Source organism: Somniosus microcephalus, chromosome 2 (genome assembly GCF_052327205.1).
Source record: "Somniosus microcephalus isolate GS21.2 chromosome 2, FLI_Smic_1.0, whole genome shotgun sequence".
NCBI classification, from domain to species: Eukaryota; Metazoa; Chordata; class Chondrichthyes; order Squaliformes; family Somniosidae; genus Somniosus; species Somniosus microcephalus.
Window position 1 is genome coordinate 388,349,129 of NC_140988.1, and position 21,501 is coordinate 388,370,629.

General features: G+C 50.4%; 1 protein-coding gene across 5 annotated transcripts in view; it reads right to left on the reverse strand.

The window, feature by feature from the left end:
• Positions 1–8,226: 8,226 nt before the first annotated feature.
• Positions 8,227–21,501, reverse strand: part of LOC147123861 (drebrin-like) — a 254,232-nt gene continuing 240,957 nt past the window's right edge. For all 5 annotated transcript variants that reach the window (XM_085976437.1, XM_085976439.1, XM_085976435.1 and 2 more), the window contains one exon: positions 8,227–10,011. In XM_085976437.1, the coding sequence (XP_085832563.1) occupies positions 9,938–10,011 (74 nt within the window). In that variant the 3' untranslated portion in view covers positions 8,227–9,937. The remainder of the gene's footprint in view (positions 10,012–21,501) is intronic.

Here is a 21,501-nt window from a genome sequence, read left to right on the forward strand (position 1 = left end):
CGCTACGAAGGCCAACATACCATTTGCCTTCTTAACCGTCTGCTGCAGCTGCATGCTTACCTTCAGCAACTGGTGCACAAGAACACCCAGGTCTCGTTGCACTTCCCCTTCTCCCAATCTATTGCCATTCAGATAATAATCTGCCTTCCTGTTTTTGACACTAAAGTGGATAACCTCACATTTATCCACGTTATATTGCATCTGCATGACCAAGGCTGGGAATTCAGCATCCAAGGGTATTCAATATTCAGGAAAGACAGGCAAAAAGGAAAAGGAGGTGGGGTAGCATTACTGGTTAAAGAGGAGATTAGCACAATAGTAAGGAAAGATATTAGCCCTGATGATGTGGAATCTGTATGGGTAGAGCTGAGAAATACCAAGGAGCAGAAAACATTAGTGGGAGTTTTATACAGACTCCCAAACAGTAATGCTGAGGTTGGGGATGGCATTAAATGGGAAATTAGAGACGCGTACAATAAGGGCACTTTAATGGGTGACTTTAATCGACATATAGATTGGGCTAACCAAATTAGTAACAATACTGCGGAGGAGGAATTCCTAAAGTATATACGGGATGGTTTCCTGGACCAATATGTCGAGGAACCAGCAAGAGATCAGGCCATCTTAGACTGGGTATTATGTAATGAGAAAGGATTAATTAGCAATGTTGTTGTGCGAGGTTCCTTGGGGAAGAGCGATCATAATATGATAGAATTCTTCATTAAGATGGAGAGTGAAGTAGTTGACTCAGAAACTAGGGTCCTGAATTTAAATAAAGGAAACTACGATGGTATGAGGCGCGAGTTGGCGAGGATGGATTGGGGAATGTTACTTATAGGGTTGATGGTGGATAGGCAATGGCAAACATTTAAAGATTGCATGGATGAACTACAGAATTTCTTCATCCCTGTTTGGCATAAAAATAAAACAAAAAAGGTGACTCAACCGTGGCTAACAAGGGAAATTAGCGATAGAAAAGATCCAAAGAGAGGATATATAAAATGGCCAGAAAAAGCAGCAAACCTGAGGATTGGGAACAGTTTAGGATTCAGCAAAGGAGGACAAAGGGATTAATTAACAGTGGGAAAATAGAATATGAGAGTAAGCTTGCAGGGAACATAAAAACTGACTGTAAAAGCTTCTATAGATATGTGAAGAGAAAAAGATTGGTGAAGTCAAGCGTAAGCCCTTGCAGTCAGAATCAGGGGAATTTATAATGGGGAACAAAGAAATGGCAGACCAATTAAATACATATTTTGGTTCTGTCTTCACAAAGGAGGACACAAATAACCTTCCAGAGATGTCGGGGAACATAGGGTCTGATGAGAGGGAGGAATTGAATGATATCAGTATTTGTAGGGAAATAGTGTTAGGGAAATTGACGGCATTGAAGGCCGATAAATCCCCAGGGCCTGATAATCTACATCCTAGGGTACTAAGGAAGTGGCCCTAGAAATAGTAGATGCATTGCTGATCATCTTCCATAATTCTATAGGCCCTGGAATAGTTCCCATGGATTGGAGGGTAGCTAATATAACCCCACAATTTAAAAAGGGTGGTGGAGAGAAAACAGGGAATTACAGACCGGTAAGCCTTATATCAGTGGTGGGGGAAATGCTGGAGTCCATTATAAAAGATGTAATAGCAGAGCACTTGGAAAACAGTGACAGGATTGGACAAAGTCAACATGGATTTACAAAACGTAAATCGTGCTTGACTAATCTACTGGAATTTTTTAAGGATGTAACTTGTAGAATAGATAAGGGAGAACCAGTGGATGTGGTGTATTTGGACTTTCAGAAGGCTTTCGATAAGGTCCCGCTTAAGATATTAGCGTGTAAAGTTAAAACACATGGGATTGGGGGTAAGGTACTGACTTGGATAGAGAACTGATTGGCAGACAGGAAGCAAAGAATTGTAATAAACGGGTCTTTTTCTGAGTGGCAGGCAGTGACTAGTGGGGTACCACAGGGATCGGTGCTTGGACCCCAGTTATTCACAATATATATTAATGATCTAGATGCAGGAACTAGATGTAATATCTCTAAGTTTGCAGCTGACACAAAGCTGGGTGGGTGTGTGTGCTGTGAGGAGGATGCAGAGAAACTCCAGGATGATTTGGACAGGTTGGGTGATTGGCAGAAGCATGGCAGATGCAATATAACGCAATAAAATAAATGCGAGGTTATCCACTTTGGTGACAAAAACAGGAAGACAGGTTATTATCTGAACGGCAATAGATAGGGAAAAGGGGAAATGCAACGAGACTTGGGTGTCCTTGTGCACCAGTCGCTGAAGGTAAGCATGCAGGTGCAGCAGGCGGTTAAGAAGGCAAATGGTATGTTGGCCTTCATAGCGAGAGGGTTCGAGTACAGGAACAAGAATGTCTTGCTGCAGTTCTACAGGGCCTTGGTGAGACCACACCTTGAGTATTGTGTGCAGTTTTGGTCGCCTTATCTGAGGAAGGATGTTCTTGCCATGGAGGGAGTGCAGCGAAGATTCACCAGGCTGATACCTGGGATGGCAGGAATAATGTATGAAGAGAGATTGAGTCGATTGGGCTTATATTCGCTAGAGTTTAGAAGAATGAGAGGGGACCTCATTGAAACTTATAAAATTCTAACAGGACTAGACAGACTAGATGCAGGAAGGATGTTCCTGATGGTCAGGGAGTCCAGAACCAGGGGTCACAGTCTAAGAATAAGGGGTAAGCCATTTAGGACTGAGATGAGGAGGAATTTCTTCACCCAGAGAGTGGTGAACCTGTGGAATTCTCTACCACAGAAGGCAGTTGAGGCCAATTCATTAAATATATTCAAGAAGGAGTTGGATATATTTCTTAAGGCTCAAGGGATCAAGGGATATGGGGAGAAAGCAGGAACAGGGTACTGAATTTGTATGATCAGCCATGATCGCATTGAATGGCAGAGCAGGCTCGAGGGGCTGAATGGCCGACTCCTGCTCCTATCTTCTATGTTTCTATGTTTCTATGACAGTATTGGTAGCAGTGACCACCGCACAGTCCTTGTGGTGACGAAGACCTGTCTTCACACTGAGGATACCCTCCATTGTGTTGTGTGGCACCACCACCGTGCTAAATGGGACAGATTCAGAACAGATCTAGCAGCTCAAAATTGGGCATCCATGAGGTACTGAGGGCCATCAGCAGCAGCAGAATTGTATTCCACCACAATCTGTAACCTCATGCCCGGCATATCCCTCACTCTACCATTACCATCAAACGGGACCAACCCTGGTTCAGTGAGGAGTACAGAAGAGCATGCTGGGAGCAGCACCAGACGTATCTAAAAATGAGGTGCCAATCTGGGGAAGCTGCAACACAGGACTACATGCATGCTAAAAAGTGGAAGCAGCATGCTATACACACAGCTAAGCGATCCCACAATCAACAGATCAGTTCAAAGCTCTGCAGTCCTGCCACATCCAGTCGTGAATGGTGGTGGACCATTAAACAACTAACGGGCAAAGGAGGCTCCATGAATATCCCCATCCTCAATGATGGTGGAACCCAGCACGTGAGTGCAAAAGACCAGGCTGAAGCGTTTGCAACCATCTTCAGCCAGAAGGGCCGAGTGGGTGATCCATATCAGCCTCCTCTTGATGACCCCACCATCACAGAAGCCAGTCTTCAGCCAATTCGATTCACTGCAAGTGATGTCAAGAAATGGCTGAGCACACTGGATACAGCAAAGGCTACGGGCCCCAACAACATAAGAACATAAGAAATAGGAGCAGGAGTAGGCCATACGGCCCCTCGAGCCTGCTCCGCCATTCAATAACACCATGGCTGATCATCGACCTCATCTCCACTTTCTCGCCCGATCTCCATATCCCTGGATTCCCCTAGAGTCCAAAAATCTATCGATCTCAGCCTTGAATATACTCAAAGACTTAGCATTCACAGCCCTCTGGGGCAGAGAATTCCAAAGATTCACAACCCTCTGAGTGAAGAAATTCCTCATCTCAGTCTTAAATGGCCGACCCCTTATCCTGAGACTATGCCCCCTAGTTCTAGACACTCCAGCCAGGGGGAAACAACCTCTCAGCATCTACCCTGTCAATCCCCCTCAGAATCTTGTATGTTTCAATGAGATCACCTCTCATTCTTCTAAACTCCAGAGAGTATCGGCCCATTCTACACAATCTCTCATCATAGGACAGCCCTCTCATCCCAGGAATCAATCTAGTGAACCTTCGCTGCACCGCCTCCAAGGCAAGTATATCCTTCCTTAGATAAGGAGACCAGAACTGTGCCCAGTACTTCAGGAGTGGTCTCACCAAGACCCTGTACAATTGTAGCAAGACTTCCTCACTCTTATACTCCAACCCCCTTGCAATAAAGGCCAACATGCCATTTGCCTTCCTTATTGCTTGCTGTACCTGCATGCTAGCTTTCTTGCTGAAGACTTGTGCTCCAGAACTAGCCGCGCCTCTAGCCAAGCTGTTCCAGTACAGCTACAATACTGGCATCTATCTGACAATGTGGAAAACTGCCCAGGTATGTCCGGTCCACAAAAAGCAGGACAAATCCAATCCGGCCAATTACTGCCCCATCAGTCTACTCTCAATCATCAGCAAAGTGACAGTGCTATTAAGCGGCACTTACTCACCAATAACCTGCTCCCCGATGCTCAGTTTGGGTTTTGCAAAGACCACTCGGCTCCTGACCTCATTACAGCCTTGGCCCAATCATGGACAAAAGAGTTAATTCTAGGAATAAAAACAGAAAATGCTGAAAATATTCAGCAGGTCAGGCAGCATGTGTGGAGAAAGAAACCGAGTTAACGTTTCAGGTCGATTACTTTTCATTAGAAAAGAATTCTAGAGGTGAGGTGAGAGTGACTGCCTTTGACATCAAGGCAGCATTTGACCGAGTGTGGCATCAAGGAGCCCTAGTAAAATTGAAGTCAATGGGAATGAAGGGGAAAACTCTCCACTGGCTGGTGTCATACCTCGCACAAAGGAAGATGGTTGTGGTTGTTGGAGGTCAATCATCACAGCCCCAGGACATCGCTGCAAGAGTTCCTCAGGCCAGTGTCCTAGGCCCAACCATCTTCAGCTGCTTCATCAATGACCTTCCCTCCATCATAAGGTGAGCAGTAGGGATGTTCGCTGATGACTGCACAGTGTTCAGTTCCATTTACAACTCCTCAGATAATGAAGCAGTCTAAGCCCGCATGCAACAAGACCTGGATGACGTTCAGGCTTGGGCTCATAAGTGGCAGGTAACATTCACACCACACAACTGCCAGGCAATGACTATCTCTGACAAGAGAGTCTAATCACCGCCCTTTGACATTCAATGGCATTACCATTGCCAAATCCCCCACCATCAACATCCTGGGGGTCACCATTGACCAGAAACTTAACTGGACCAGCCACATAAATACTGTGGCAACAAGAGCCGGTCAGAGGCTGGGTATTCTGCGGCGAGTGTCTCACCGCCTGACTCCCCAAAGCCTTTCCACCATCTACAAGGCACAAGTTAGGAGTGTGATGGAATATTCTCCACTTGCCTGGATGAGGGCAGCTCCAACAACACTCAACAAGCTCGACACCATCCAGGACAAAGCAGCCCGCTTGATTTACACCCCATCCACCACCTTAAACATTCAGTCCCTCCACCACCGGCGTACCGTGGCTTCAGTGTGTACCATCTACAAGATGCACTGCAGCAACTCGCCAAGGCTTCTTCGGCAGCACCTCCCAAACCCGCGACCTCTTCCACCTAGAAGTACAAGGGCAGCAGGCGCATGGGAACACCACCACCTCCAAGTTCCCCTCCTAGTCACACACCATCCTGACTTTAGTGTATCGCCGTTCCTTCATCATTGTTGGGTCAAAATCCTGGAACTCCCTCCCTAACAGCACTGTGGGAGCACCTTCACCACACGGACTGCAGCGGTTCAAGGCGGCGGCTCACCACCAGCTTCTCAAGGGCAACTAGGGATGGGCAATAAATGCTGGCCTTGCCAGCGACGCCCACATCCCAGGAACAAATTAAAATAATGTCCCGGATGTCTTTTTCTGTGAGAAATGTAGAGATGTGAAAGAAATGAGGAAATTAGGCTTGGGCCAGAAAGGTTTCTTGAATGAACAATTCATTAATCTGTTTTGTGACTCGTCCGTGTGAGGTGAAAACATGAAATGAAATTGTCACCTCAATCAACAGTGCTTTTGTTTTAACCACTATCCTTAATCCTAACCACTAACCCTTAACACTAACTCTAATTCAGTCCAGTGACACTATGGTTTTCAATTGTGGGTTTTACATAGAAGAAACATAGAAACATAGAAGATAGGAGCAGGAGTAGGCCATTCGGCCCCTCGAGCCTGCTCCGCCATTCAATGAGATCATGGCTGATCATCCAAATTCAGTACCCGGTCCCTGCTTTCTCCCCATATCCCTTGATCCCTTTAGCCTTAAGAAATATATCCAACTCTTTCTTGAATATATTTAATGAACTGGCCTCCACCACCCTCTGTGGCAGAGAATTCCACAGGTTCACCACTCTCTGGGTGAAGAAATTCCTCCTCATTTCAGTCCTAAATGGCTTACCCCTTATCCTTAGACTGTGACCCCTGGTTCTGGACTCCCCAGCCATCAGAAACATCCTTTCTGCATCTAGTCTGTCCAGGCCTGACAGAATTTTATAGGTTTCGATGAGATCCCCTCTCAATCTTCTAAACTCCAGTGAGTATAAGCCCAATCAATCCAATCTCTCCTCATACGTCATTCCTGCCATCCCAGGTATCAGCCTGGTGAATCTTCGCTGCACTCCTTCCATGGCAAGAACGTCCTTCCTCAGGTAAGGTGACCAAAACTGCACACAATACTCAAGGTGCGGTCTCACCAAGGCCCTGGACAACTGCAGCAAGACATCCTTGTTCCTGTACTCGAACCCTCTTGCTATGAAGGCCAACATACCATTTGCCTTCTTAACCGCCTGCTGCACCTGCATGCTTACCTTCAGCGACTGGTGCACAAGAACACCCAGGTCTCTTTGCACTTCCCCTTCTCCCAATCTATTGCCGTTCAAATAATAATCTGCCTTCCTGTTTTTGCCACCAAAGTGGATAACCTCACATTTATCCACATTATAGTGCATTTGCCATGTTTCTGCCCAATCACCCAACCTGTCCAAATCGTACTGGAGTTTCATGACATCCTCCTCACAGCATACCCTCCCACCCAGCTTTGTGTCATCTACAAATTTGGAGATATTACATCCAATTCCCTCATTTTAACCCTAATCCACTAACCCTAACCATTATCCCTTGTCCTAACCACTAACCATAACCACAACCCTGACCCTTAATCCTAACACTAACCTTAATCCTAACCACTAACCCTAACACGCTAACCCCAGCACCCTAACGACTCACCCCATATTACCAATAAACCCAATAGGGAATTCAGAAGAAATTCTTTACCCAGAGAGTGGTGAGAATGTGGAACTCGCTACCACAGGGATTGGTTGAAGCGAATAGTTTAGATGTTTTTAAGGGGAAGCTAGATAAATGCATGAGGGTGAAAGGAATAGAGGGATCTGTTGATGGACATAGATGAAGAAGGGTGGGAGGAATCATAGAATAGAATCATAGAAATTTACGGCACAGAAGGAGGCCATTCGGCCCATCATGTCTGTGCCGGCCGAAAAAGAGCTCTCCAGCCTAATCCCACTTTCCAGCTCTTGGTCCGTAGCCCTGTAGGTTACAGCACTTCAAGAGCATATCCAAGTACTTTTTAAATGTGATGAGGGTTTCTGCCTCTACCACCCTTTCAGGCAGTGAGTTCCAGACCCCCACCACCCTCTGGGTGAAAAAAGTTCTCAAATCCCCTCTAATCCTTCTCCAATTACTTTCAACCGATGCCACTGGTTATTGACCTCCCTGCTAAGGGGAATAGGACCTTTCTATCCACTCTGTCTCGGTCCCTCATAATTCTATACACCTCAAGGAGGCTCATGTGGAACACAAACAGCTGGATAGACCAGTTGGAGTAGGGCCGAATGGCCTGTTTCTGTGCTGTAGACTTGAAGTAACTATGTTTAAATTGGGCAAATAGCGCAAACCAACTTCCACAACGTTATTGTCAAGTAAGCCGAAGTTTACAGCTTTAACCGCGGCGGCTATTTCGCTGCAACAGGTATTGAGTTAAGGTGAATTTCTAAGTAAGCCACAACAATAACCCAAGCCCGCGGCTAAGGAACCATAATAGACCATTTTTATTTTGGTATTTATTTGTCATCTACTACCTCTGCCAAGCTTTAGTGAAGTAACGATCTTATACACAAGGTGTTTTATAACCCGACATACCTATAGCATGAGATACATAGTGCAGTGTCCTTGCAGTTTGAATCTATCGTTTTATACTTCGGTGCCCAGGCCAGTGACATTGATGCAGATTTCAAATGCTATTCTGATTTATGTATTGAGAACATTATTAGAACATGCAGTGTTTTCCCATGAGTGGTTATTGAGGCAGACATGATAACATCATTTGAAAGGAATTGAGTAAGTATCCGAAAAGGAAAAAATGGAAGGGAACACGATTAGAAAACAAGGCCTAGAAATTCAGTTGGCGCCGCGCCAGGGCTTTAGCGCCGGAAAGTTAGCGCCGTCGCTAAGTCCCCCTGCGCGCGCCAAAAATTCAGTAGCGCCGCGCCCAAACGGCTGCCGGCGCTACTGAAGGGTGTTTGCGCCTGAAAATGGGCGCTACCTGCCGCATTGCGGCGCTATTCCGGCGCTGCGGCGCCCGATGCGGTGCGGCAGGCTCGGGAAGTGCAGGCCTCCTCCTTCAGTTAAGGAGGAGCTGCCTGCACCCGCCCGCTGGCCGGTAAAATCTTCACAAAAATGAGCCCGGCACCTCGGGGAAGTGCCGGGCTCGCAGCCCAGAAGCATCTGTTCCGCGGGGGGGGGGTGGAGGAGTCCGGGGAGGGAGGTGCGGGCAGGCGGCCGGCGGGAAAGCGGCCGGCCGCTGCGCGACCTTAATGCGCCGGCGCAAACTCCTGTAAGACTCGGTTGCCAGAGTCTTAGTTGCGGCTGCCACGGGCGAGGCGGCCGCAACTCAATTTCGGCGCTGGGGCCCGTCACCACGGCAACCGGGACGCTGCGCACACCGATGACGTCATCGGTGCCGGCGCAGCGCAACCGGTCTACCGCCGATGGTAGGGCCCCAGGGAATTTCTGAACCGGCTGTAAGTCCAGCGCAATGACCTCTAGCGCCGCAAAATGGGCGCAAAGCCCACTCAATTTCTAGGCCCAAGACTGATTGAAGAGCACCAGTACAGGCGACGGGAATAACTGGTCCTGGGTGGTGAAATCGAGAGATGATACACTTAGAATCACGGAATGATACAGCACAGAAGGAGGCCATTTGGCCCATCGTGCCTGTGCCGGCTCTTTGAAAGAGCTCTCTAATTAGTCCCACTCCCCCGCTCTTTCCCCACAGCCCTGCACATTTTTCCTTTCAAGTATTTATCCAATTCCCTTTTGAAAGTTATTATTGAATCTGTTTCCACCGCCCTTTCAGGCAGCGCATTCCAGATCACAACTCGCTGTGTAAAAATACATTTCCTCATGTCGCCTCTGGTTCTTTTACCAATTACCTTCAATCTGTGTCCTCTGGTTACTGACCCTTTATTGTCAGCACCTCTATTAAATCTCCCCTTAACCATCTCTGCTCTCAGGTAGAGAGGGGACAGGCAGACATGTAGAAGGTGCATTCTGTTAACATGCACATGGCTTGAGCAAAGATACATCAACATTCAATTTCTTACACAAGAAAACAATTGTCATTAATTAAACAGAAATCGAGAGTCTTCGAGCTTGCGAGGTCCTGATCCACTTCTCTCCACACTCGCTTCAGGCAGCTTGTGAAAGAATGCCAATTTTCCAATCCCGTGGTCCATCACTAATGCATGTCACCCAACGGCTTCACATCCGTGATGGCATCAGTAGGCTTGAAGGAGCTTCCATCGTCACCAGCTGGTAGGAGAGAAAACCACCTTAAAACACCGGGTGCACATCAATGTAAAATGAAACCAGACAATGCTGGATTAACCATGTCAACTCTGTGTCTGCCCCTGGAAAAATCTCTCCAAATTCACTTACAACGGCACTTTCAAATTCCCGACTATCTGGCCTTTTGCCCTCCATTCACGACATTTCTGCAGCTATTGATCTGCAAAACCACACCCTCACCTCCATCTTTGATGCCCTGGTACCCATTAAAACCATTACCCTCTCTCACACCCTGGTACGGCCCTCATCTCCGCGCCCTGAAGTCCAAGGGATGCAGACTTGAATGGATATGGCAGACAACTGGTTTAGCCATTCGCCGCCAGATCTGACTGGACCACATAAAGCATTATTGGGGCCTGCTTTCGTCTGCCAAAACTGCTCATTATTCCAGGATCATTCTGTCATCTTGGAATTCAAAGGTAACCCCCGCCGTCTTTCTTTACTTCAACCCGTATTCTTCAGCCCCTCTCCCCTGTCTCCTCCATCCTCACCGAGAGGAGGAGGCGGACCTGTGTGGGAGCGGCAGCAGGACCTGAGAGAAGGCGGAGTGGCCATAAAGGAGCACTGCAGAGGAGTGCTGTGAGTTGGGAAAGAGTCCGAGAGCGGGAGCAGTCAAACAACAACAACAGAGAAACCGCTAAAGTGATGTCACAACCAGGGAAGGAGCTGATTGGTAAGTAGGACCTGGTGAGTATTTCTACAGTCCAGTCGTTGAAGTCAAAGGTCTCTCGTTTAGAGTAAGTAGTTTTTAAAGTGAACTAAGGCCCCCAGTGTATTTAATATTCTTTAATTTAAAGGAAGTAACGGGAGTAAATTAAGGGTCGGACATGGCAGGGCAGCTCGGCAGCGTGGAGTGCTCCTCCTGTGCTATGTGGGAAGTCAGGGACACTTTCAGTGTCCAGGGCGAACACATGCAGGAAGTGTCTCCAGCTGCATCTACTTGAAATCCACGTTTCAGAGCTGGAGCTGCGGCTGGAGTCACTGTGGAGCATGCGCGAAGCTGAGATCCTCGTGGATAGCACGTTTAACGAGGTGGTCACTGTATTGATTTCGATTTAACTTCAGATTTTTTCTCTTCATCTCTTTCAATCCCACTTCTGACACCATGTATTGATTTCTTTGTGGGTTCAATGACGAGACATTTATGAAAGAGAATGAGTTTTAATCTAAAGTCTGTTCAACTCTTTATACAGCTTTTCAGGAGACACGATGCTAGTGATGCATCTAGAACGAAACTGAAACCAAACTAAACTGCCTTGCTTGTCTCGGTCACATGCCCTCTGCTGGTCAGGCACAAGTAATCAATACATGCAATTATGCTGGTAAGGCATGATAATCGAACAGGCAAATAACATCACTATTTGCTGATATCATTACAGTCACACCGCAGGTAAAGAGTGCACAGGCAGAAAGGGAATGGGTGACCGCCAGACAGAGTAAAAGAACTAGGAAGGTAGTGCAGGAGTCCCCTGGGTCCATCTCCCTCTCCAACAGATTTTCCATTTTGGATACTGCTGGGGGAGATGGTTTCTCAGGGGAATGCAGCAAGAGCCAAGTCCGTGGCACTACGAGTGGCTCAGCTGCACAGGAGGGGAGGACAAAGAGTGGGAGAGCAATAGTGATAGAGGATTCTATCGTAAGGGGAACAGACAGACGATTCTGTGGCCATAGACGTGACTCCAGGATGGTTTGTTGCCTCCCTGGTGCCAGGGTCAAGGATGTCACTGAGTGGCTGCAGGACATTCTGAAGGGGGAGGGTGAAGAGTCAGAGGTCGTGGTTCACATTGGGACCAACGACATGGGTAGAAAGAGGGATGAGGTCCTGCAACAAGAATTTAGGGAGCTAGGTAGCAGATTAAAGAGCAGGACCTCAAAGGTTGTAATCTCTGGATTACTCCCGATGCCACGTGCTAGTGAGTATCGGAATAGGAGGATAGAGCAGATGAATGCGTGGCTAAAGAGTTGGTGCAGGAGGGAGGGCTTTAGTTTCCTGGATCACTGGGTCTGCTTCTGGGGAAGGTGGGACTTGTGCAAGTCGGATGGGTTGCACCTGAACCGGAACGGGACCAACATCCTTGCGGGGACGTTTCCTAGTACTGTTGGGGGGGGTTTAAAGTAACTTGGCAGGGGGATGGGATACGGAGTTGAGCTATAGTAGGGGGTGATGCACAGCCAAATATAGAGGAAAAACAAGTCAGCCTGGAAGGCAGAGCAAATATGTAACGGTACAAGGGACTAGGGCAAGGCTGGATGGCATTTATTTTAATGTAAGGAGTCTTGCGAGTAAGGCAGATGAATTGAAGGTGTTGATGAACACATGGAAGCATGATATTGTTGCTATCACGGAGACATGGTTGAGGCAGGGGCAGGACTGACAGCTCAATATTCCGGGGTATAGAATCTTCAGGCGAGACAGAGGGGGGTGTAAAAGAGGAGGGGGTGTCGCAATATTAATCAAGGAGTCAATTACTGCTGTAAGGAGGGATGATATCTTAGCAGGTTCCTCTAATGAGGCCATATGGGTAGAACTTAAAAACAAAAAGGGGGCAAGCACTTTGCTGGGAGTGTACTATAGGCCCCCAAACAGTCAGGGGGAGATAGAGGAACAGATATGTAGGCAAATCTCAGAGAAGTGTAGAAATAATAGGGTAATAATAGTAGGGGATTTCAACTTCCCCAATATTAACTGGGATAGTCAGAGTGTGAAAGGCTTAGAGGGTGCAGAATTCTTAAAGTGCATCCAGGAGAGCTTTTTGAGCCAGCATGTAGAAAGTCCTACAAAAGAGGGGGTGGTACTGGATCTAATTCTGGGGAATGTAGCCGGGCAAGTGGTAGAAGTGTCAGTAGGAGAGCATTTTGGTGACGGTGACCATAATTCGGTGAGATTTAAGGTAGTCATGGAAAAGGACAAAGATGGACCGGAAATAAAGGTTCTAAATTGGGGGAAGGCCGATTTTAATATGATAAGGCAGGATCTGGCCAAAGTGGATTGGGATAAGCTACTTGTAGGAAAATCCACATCAGAGCAGTGGGAGTCTTTCAGAAAGGAAATAGAGAGAGTACAACGCCAACATGTTCCCGTAAAGGTCAAGGGTGGGACCAACAAGCCCAGGGAACCCTGGATATCAAGGGATATACAAGAATGGATTAGGAAAAAAAGGGAGGCTTTTGGTAGATACAAAGGACTAAAAACAGTGGAAGCCCTAGAGGGGTATAGAAAGTGCAGGGGGGTACTTAAAAAAGAAATTAGGAGAGCGAAGAGGGGGCATGAAAAAACACTGCGGGCAAAATAAAGGAAAATCCCAATGTGTTTTATAAGTATATTAAGGGCAAGAGTATAACCAGAGAAAAAGTAGGGCCCATTAGGGACCAAAGTGGCAATCTGTGTGTAGAGCCGGAAGATGTAGGTGAAGTTTTAAATGAATATTTTGTATCTGTGTTCACTATGGAGAAGGGTGACGTAGGCATAGAAATCAGGCAGGGGGATTGTGATATACTTGAACAAATTAGTATTGAGAGGGAGGAGGTACTAGCAGTTTTAGCGGGCTTAAAAGTGGATAAATCCCCAGGCCCGGACGAGATGTATCCCAGGCTATTATGTGAGGCAAAGGAGGAGATTGCAGGGGCTCTGACACAAATTTTCAGAACCTCTCTGGCCACAGGGGATGTACCAGAGGACTGGAGAACAGCTAACGTAGTACCATTATTCAAGAAGGGTAGTAGGGATAAACGAGGGAATTACAGGCCAGTGAGCCTAACATCAGTGGTAGGGAAATTATTGGAAAAAATTCTGAGGGACAGAATTAGTCTCCACTTGGAGAGGCAGGAAATAATCAGAGATAGTCATCATGGCTTTGTCAGGGGGAGATCATGTCTGACCAATTTGATTGCATTTTTTGAGGGTGACTAGGTGTGTGGATGAGGGTAGTGCAGTGGATGTAGTCTACATGGACTTCAGTAAGGCTTTTGACAAAGTCCCGCAAGGGAGACTGGTCAAGAAGGTAAGAGCACATGGGATCCAGGGCAATTTGGCACATTGGATCCAAAATTGGCTTAGTGGCAGGAGGCAGAGGGTGATGGTCGAAAGTTGTTTTTGTGACTGGAAGCCTGTGTCCAGTGGTGTACCGCAGGGATCGGTGCTGGGTCCTTTGCTCTTTGTAGTGTACATTAATGATTTAGATATGAATGTAGGAGGTATGATCAGTAAATTTGAGTTTTTTGAGGAGAGGGATGATGGCAGATTTGAGGGAGAGGGGGACAGTGCCTGAGGAGAGAGAACAGTTAACAATATCAGCTAACATGGGGCCAGGAACGGAAGTTGGGTGGTCTACAGTTTTGTGGGAATAGGGTTGAGGGAGCAGGAGGTGGGTCTCATGATCAAGATGAGCTCGGAGATAGGAGAGAAACTAGCGAAAGACGCAAGTTCAGGACTAGGGCAGGGGGGAACCTTAGAGGAAGTTTGGCCCAGTGGACTAGGGGAAGGGAGGGAAGTGACAGCGGCAGCTGAACGGATGTTCTCAATCTTAGTGACAACGAAGGGCATGAGCTCCTCGCTCTTGTTAGAGTCATAGAGTGATAGAGTTATACAGCACAGAAAGAGGCCCTTCGGCCCATCGTGTCCGCGCCGGCCATCAAGCCCTGTCTAATCTAATCTCATTTCCCAGCACTTGGTCCGTAGCCTTGTATGCTATGGTGTTTCAAGTGTTCATCTAAATGCTTCTTGATGTTGTGAGGGTTCCTGCCTCTACCACCCTTTCAGGCAGTGAGTTCCAGATTCCAACCACCCTCTGGGTGAAAAAGTTTTTCCTCAAATCCCCTCTAAACCTCCTGCCCCTTACCTTGAAACTATGCCCCCTGGTTATTGACCCCTCTACTAAGGGGAAAAGTTCCTTTCTATCTACCCTATCTATGCCCCTCATAATTTTGTACACCTCAATCAGGTCCCCCCTCAGCCTTCTCTGCTCTAAGGAAAACAACCCCAGCCTGTCCAGTCTCTCTTCATAGCTGAAGCGCTCCAGCCCAGGTAACATCCTGGTGAATTGCCTCTGCACCCTCTCCAATGCAGTCACATCCTTCCTATAGTGTGGCGACCAGAACTGCACACAGTATTCCAGCTGCGGCCTAACTAGCATTTTGTACAGATCCATCATAACCTCCCTGCTCTTATATTCTATGCCTCGGCTAATGAAGGCAAATATGCCTCGGCTAATGGGCGTCCTTGTGCACCAGTCGCTGAAAGTAAGCATGCACGTGCAGCAGGCGGTTAAGAAGGCAAATGGTATGTTGGCCTTCGTCGCGAGAGGGTTTGAGTACAGGAACAAGGATGTCTTGCTGCAGTTGTACAGGGCCTTGGTGAGGCCACATCTTGAGTATTGTGTGCAGTTTTGGTCGCCTTATCTGAGGAAGGATGTTCTTGCCATGGAAGGAGTGCAGTGAAGATTCACCAGGCTGATACCTGGGATGACAGGAATGACGTATGAGGAGTGATTGGGTCGATTGGGCTTGCTGGCCTACATTGGCTCCCGGTTCGGCAACACCTCGATTTTAAAATTCTCATCCTTGTTTTCAAATCCGGCCGTGCTCTCACCCCTCCCTATTTCTGTAATCTCCTCCAGTCCTACAACCCCCCACCCCGAGATCGCTGCACTCCTCCAATTCCGGCCTCTTGCACATCCCTGATTTCAATCACTCCACCATTGGTAGCTGTGCCTTCAGCTGCTGAGGCCCTAAGCTCTGGAATTCCCTCCCTAAACCTCTCTGCCTCTCTACCTCCCTTTCCTCCTTTAAGACGCTCCAATCTCTTTGACCAAGCTTTTGGTCATCTGCCCTAATATCTCCTTATGTGGCTCGGTGTCAAATTTTGTTTGATAATCGCTCCTGTGAAGCGCCCTGGGACGTTTTACTACATTAAAGGCGCTGTGTAAATACAAGTGGACTAATACTAACCACCTGCATCAGTGCAGGGTGCGGGCCAGTGTCCCGGGTCCCGGATCAGATAGAGGGTACAGGGGTGATGGGCCGAATGGCCTCCTTCTGTGCTGTAAAAGTCTAAGCTAATGAGGAAATTCTGAGGCTTGGGTCAATAACTAATAGGAGTTAATCAAGTCTTGTCTTGGCTGAGCTGCTGTAATTTCGCCTTCAATCAATGTTGGAGGTTATGGTGTATTTTTATTGATTGATTGGGGCGTTAACGTACTGGTGTGGAATCCTGGCAGGTCTGGACCATTACCCCCGCTCAGGGCTGGGGTGAATGTGGAAGAGTCCTGCGTTTTACAGATAAACCGCAGTCTTTACCCCCCATCAACCCTGAGGCTGGATCGTTGGTGAAGGACAGCGGTCAATAAATATATTGGCCCATATTTTCCGATCAGTGGCTTCCTGCGTGCGGAGGCCTCCGATCTGGAAAAAATCTACACCCTTACCTGAGGGCTTCAGAGGTCCGTACATTTCCGCTCCTGGGTCTCTGCTCTACGAAATGTGCAGGGCCCAGGTATCCCAGGGGCCCAGGTATCCCAGGGTGCAGGTATCCCAGGGGCCCAGGTATCCCAGGGGCCCAGGTATCCCAGGGGTGCAGGCGGGTTGCAAGCGTCCCTGGGATCACGTGGGCCAGGGGCCCAGGTATCCCAGGGGCCCAGGTATCCCAGGGGCCCAGGTATCCCAGGGGTGCAGGTATCCCGGGGCCCAGGTATCCCAGGGGCACAGGTATCCCAGGGGCCCAGGTATCCCAGGGGCCCAGGTATCCCAGGGTGCAGGTATCCCAGGGGCCCAGGTATCCCAGGGGCCCAGGTATCCCAGGGTGCAGGTATCCCAGGGGCCCAGGTATCCCAGGGGCCCAGGTATCCCAGGGTGCAGGTATCCCAGGGGCCCAGGTATCCCAGGGGCCCAGGTATCCCAGGGTGCAGGTATCCCAGGGGCCCAGGTATCCCAGGGGTGCAGGCGGGTTGCAAGCGTCCCTGGGATCACGTGGGCCAGGGGCCCAGGTATCCCAGGGGCCCAGGTATCCCAGGGGCCCAGGTATCCCAGGGTGCAGGTATCCCAGGGGCCCAGGTATCCCAGGGGCCCAGGTATCCCAGGGGCCCAGGTATCCCAGGGGCCCAGGTATCCCAGGGCCCAGGTATCCCAGGGGCCCAGGTATCCCAGGGGTGCAGGTATCCCAGGGGCCCAGGTATCCCAGGGGCCCAGGTATCCCAGGGGCCCAGGTACCCCAGGGGCCCAGGTATCCCAGGGGCCCAGGTATCCCAGGGGTGCAGGTATCCCAGGGGCCCAGGTATCCCAGGGGCCCAGGTATCCCAGGGGCACAGGTATCCCAGGGGCCCAGGTATCCCAGGGGTGCAGGTATCCCAGGGGCCCAGGTATCCCAGGGGCCCAGGTATCCAAGGGTGCAGGTGTCCCAGGGGCCCAGGTATCCAAGGGTGCAGGTATCCCAGGGGCCCAGGTATCCAAGGGTGCAGGTATCCCAGGGGCCCAGGTATCCAAGGGTGCAGGTATCCAAGGGTCCAGGTGTCCCAGGGGCACAGGTATCCAAGGGTGCAGGTATCCCAGGGGCCCAGGTATCCCAGGGGCCCAGGTATCCTAGGGGCCCAGGTATCCCAGGGGCCCAGGTATCCCAGGGGCCCAGGTATCCAAGGGTGCAGGTATCCCAGGGGCCCAGGTATCCAAGGGTCCAGGTGTCCCAGGGGCCCAGGTATCCCAGGGGCCCAGGTATCCCAGGGGCCCAGGTATCCCAGGGGCCCAGGTATCCCAGGGCCCAGGTATCCCAGGGGCCCAGGTATCCAAGGGTGCAGGTATCCCAGGGGCCCAGGTATCCCGGGGCACAGGTATCCCAGGGGCCCAGGTATCCCAGGGGCCCAGGTATCCCGGGGCACAGGTATCCCAGGGGCCCAGGTATCCCAGGGGCCCAGGTATCCCGGGGCACAGGTATCCCAGGGGCCCAGGTATCCCAGGGGCCCAGGTATCCCAGGGGCCCAGGTATCCCGGGGCACAGGTATCCCAGGGGCGCAGGCGGGTTGCAAGCGTCCCTGGGATCACGTGGGCCATGGGGAACCAATGGGAGAAGGGAATCTCTGCTTAGACCTGTCAAAAGTATGAATGGAGATCACTCCAAAAACACATCAAAACATTAAATACATTTTTAAAAAATCATTTTTTTTAATTAGTTAAAATTACATTCAATAAAAATTTTTAAACAAGTTTTTTACAGGGCTAAAAATAAACTTACCTTTTTTTAAAAAGTATTTTTAAATTATAAATGCGTTTTACTTTTTTAAACTGCTTTTATCAGGCGTAAGAATTCTAAAGGTTTTCAGCGGGCGGAGGTTGTGCAGAAAGTGGAACTCTCCCCCCCCCCCCCCCCCCCGCAGAGGCCCTTCTCCAGGGCAGACATCCAATCGGTCAAGAGGATTCTGGACAGGTTGGAAATGCCGGTTTTCAGCGCAGGCGCTTCACTGGTTAGGCCACAACTGGAATATTGCGCCCAGTTCTGGTCACCACGCTTTAGGAAGGATGTGAAGGCTCTCGAGAGGGTGCAGAGGAGATTTACCAGAATGGTTCCGGGGATGGGGGATCTTAGCTACAAGGACAGGTTGGAGAAGCTGGATTTGTTTTCATTAGAGCAAAGGAGGTTGAGGGGTGATTTGATAGAGGTGTACAAGATTATGACGGGTTTGGATAGGCTAGACGGGGAAAGGCTGTTCCCACTAGTTGATGGTACAAGGACTAGGGGACACAGATTTAAGGCTTTGGGCAAGAGATACAGGGGGGATGTGAGGAAAACCTTTTTTACGCAGCGAGTGGTGAGGACCTGGAACTCACTGCTGACGGAAGTGGTGGAAGCGGAGACACTCAATGTTTTCAAGGTAAGACTGGATAGACACTTGAGGGAAATAAACCTGCAGGGCTACGGGGATAAAGCGGGGGAATGGGACTGACTGGATTGCTCTACAGAGAGCCGGCACGGACTCGATGGGCCGAATGGCCTCCTTCTGTGCCGTTATGACTCTATGGTCTAGAAATTCAGTATAGCCACGTTTGGGGTGCTACAGCATGGCGTTCGCTAACTTTTGCGCCCGGCGCAACTTAGCGCCACCTTCACCGATATTCAGTTGCATCGCCCCAAGAGGTTGCTGCTGCGCTAAAGCAGGTGATGCACAACTATCATTAGGCACTAAGCCGGCGATCCGGGGCGCAAACACCGAAGGCGGGCGCAGCGCAGGTGCGGCGAGTTGCTCATTGAGGGCAGACAGTCAGGCGCCGGTCAGCACTTAAAGGGGGAGGGTGGAATTATTTGGCTGCCACGCCCTGCACACTGCAGCCCTAAGGCAAGGCCTGAACACTGCTTCTGGAACTGCTCCACGCCCAGGAGAATGGAGAAGGCCAGGGAGAGAGCGCAGCGCTTTGGCGAGGGTGACCTGAGGCTGCTGGTTGGCGCAGTGGACCGCAGGCGCCATATCCTCTTCCCTGAGGGTGGCAGGAGGCCGCTGCCTGCCGAATATCGGAAAGCATGGAGGGAGGTGGCAAACAGGGTCACGTCCAACAGCGTGGTTGGCAGGACACCAGCCCAATGCCGGAAAAAAATTCAATGACCTCACTCGGGTTGTCAAGGTGAGTACCCTTTCCAGTATCCTCCTCATCCCTGCATGTGCACCTCACTTTATGGCCAAAGGGGCCTGAAAGCCCTAATGGCCAGCCCTCATCCAGCAGCTATGGGACTGTCATGAAAAGCACTTGCACATTCAGGACTTTACACACTGTCAGGGCTAATCGACCATGGGAGGCAGTGCGGGCAAGATCAGGGCTTGACACTGTCATGGCAATTCGACCATGGGAGGCAGTGCGGGCGAGATCAGGGCTTGACACTGTCAGGGCTATTCGACCATGGGAGGCAGTGCGGGCACGATCAGGGCTTGGCAATGTCAGGGCTATTCAACCATGGGAGGCAGTGCAGGCGAGATCAGGGCTTGACACTGTCAGGGCTATTCGACCATGGGAGGCAGTACAGGCGAGATCAGGGCTTGACACTGTCAGGGCTATTTGACCATGGGAGGCAGTGCAGGCAAGATCAGGGCTTGACACTGTCAGGGCTATTCAACCATGGGAGGCAGTGCGGGCAAGATCAGGGCTTGGCAATGTCAGGGCTATTCAACCATGGGAGGCAGTGCGGGCAAGATCAGGGCTTGGCACTGTACTTAGAGGCCGTCCTTTCTCTTGCAGGCAAGCTGGCGCATAACAGAAGACAGCAGCGACAGACTGGGGGAGGCAGTCCTGACCTGAAACAGCTGAGCGACCTCGAGCAGCGAGTGGAGCGGATCATGGCAGGCCGGCTGAGTGGCCCCATCGCCACTGGAGATGCTGACCCTGTTCTGGGCACCAATGGTAAGGTCATCACCTTTTTGACCTCTCTCTTTCCACTTGCGCCTCACACCAGCATCCTTTGCCACTATCGAACCAATGCAGTGCACAGCAGCACTCATGCCTCCCTCGCTGCCGCCCTGTCCTCACTCTAAAGCAACTCTTGTGCCTCCCTGCTTTCAGATGGTGACTCGCCAGGTGAGGAAGCGGCCCCTCAAGCTGGCACTGTGTCCGAGTCAGAGATAGAGGAGGTGGAAGAGGAAGCCGGCCCATCAGGGACACCCTCAGCCGAGGCAGCCCATGGCCATGATGGTGACACGTCTTCCCTGGAGGGGAGCAGGGGGGAGGGGTCGGAGGAGAGTGAAGCTCCGGGGCCCAGCGGGCTGCAGCAATGTGGGAGGGGTGGGGAAGCTCGGCGGCCTTCTCCCCAGAGGGTGAGTGCGGCCTCCAGTCCTGCTACGGTGAGCGCAGAGGAGGTGCGGCTCCTGGGAGAAATAGGCGCCAGGCTGAGCGCAGGCACACTGAGCTCATGGCTGCAGTGGCAAGGATGCCTGACTCCATAGAGTCACTGGCAAGGAGTCTGCAGGAATTCAGGGCAGCACAGGCCAGGAGTCTGCAGGACTTCGCTGCATCACAGGCGGCTTCCAACCAAGTGCTCAGTCGTGCCGTGCATTCACTGGCTGGTGTCATGCAGACACAGATTAGGGCCACACGGGCACTAACTGCTGCCACTCTCGCTGGATCGGCCAGGCATCGCCGGGGCACTCGCCGTGCCGCAGCAGCCCAGCAGTCTGTGCTTCAGCAGATTGCTGCGCATACTGCAGTGCTGGCCCGTGCGAGTGCCAATGTATCAGCCGACCAGGGAGTGCCTGTGATCTGTCAGGTTGGCAGCATTCCTGCAGCCAACACGGTCACTCCTCCACTGCAGCTGCCACCAGCCGTTGAACAGACTGCTGCCGCCCAAGCAGAGTTGGAGCAGTCAGCAGCCGGCCCCTCCAGGCCCAGAGCTGGTCCAGGCCGACCCCCAAGGGCATCTGCCGTCTCACCATCTGACCCTCAGCAGCCTTCACCCAGCCTTGCTGCAGCCACTGGGGTCCCATTGAGGAG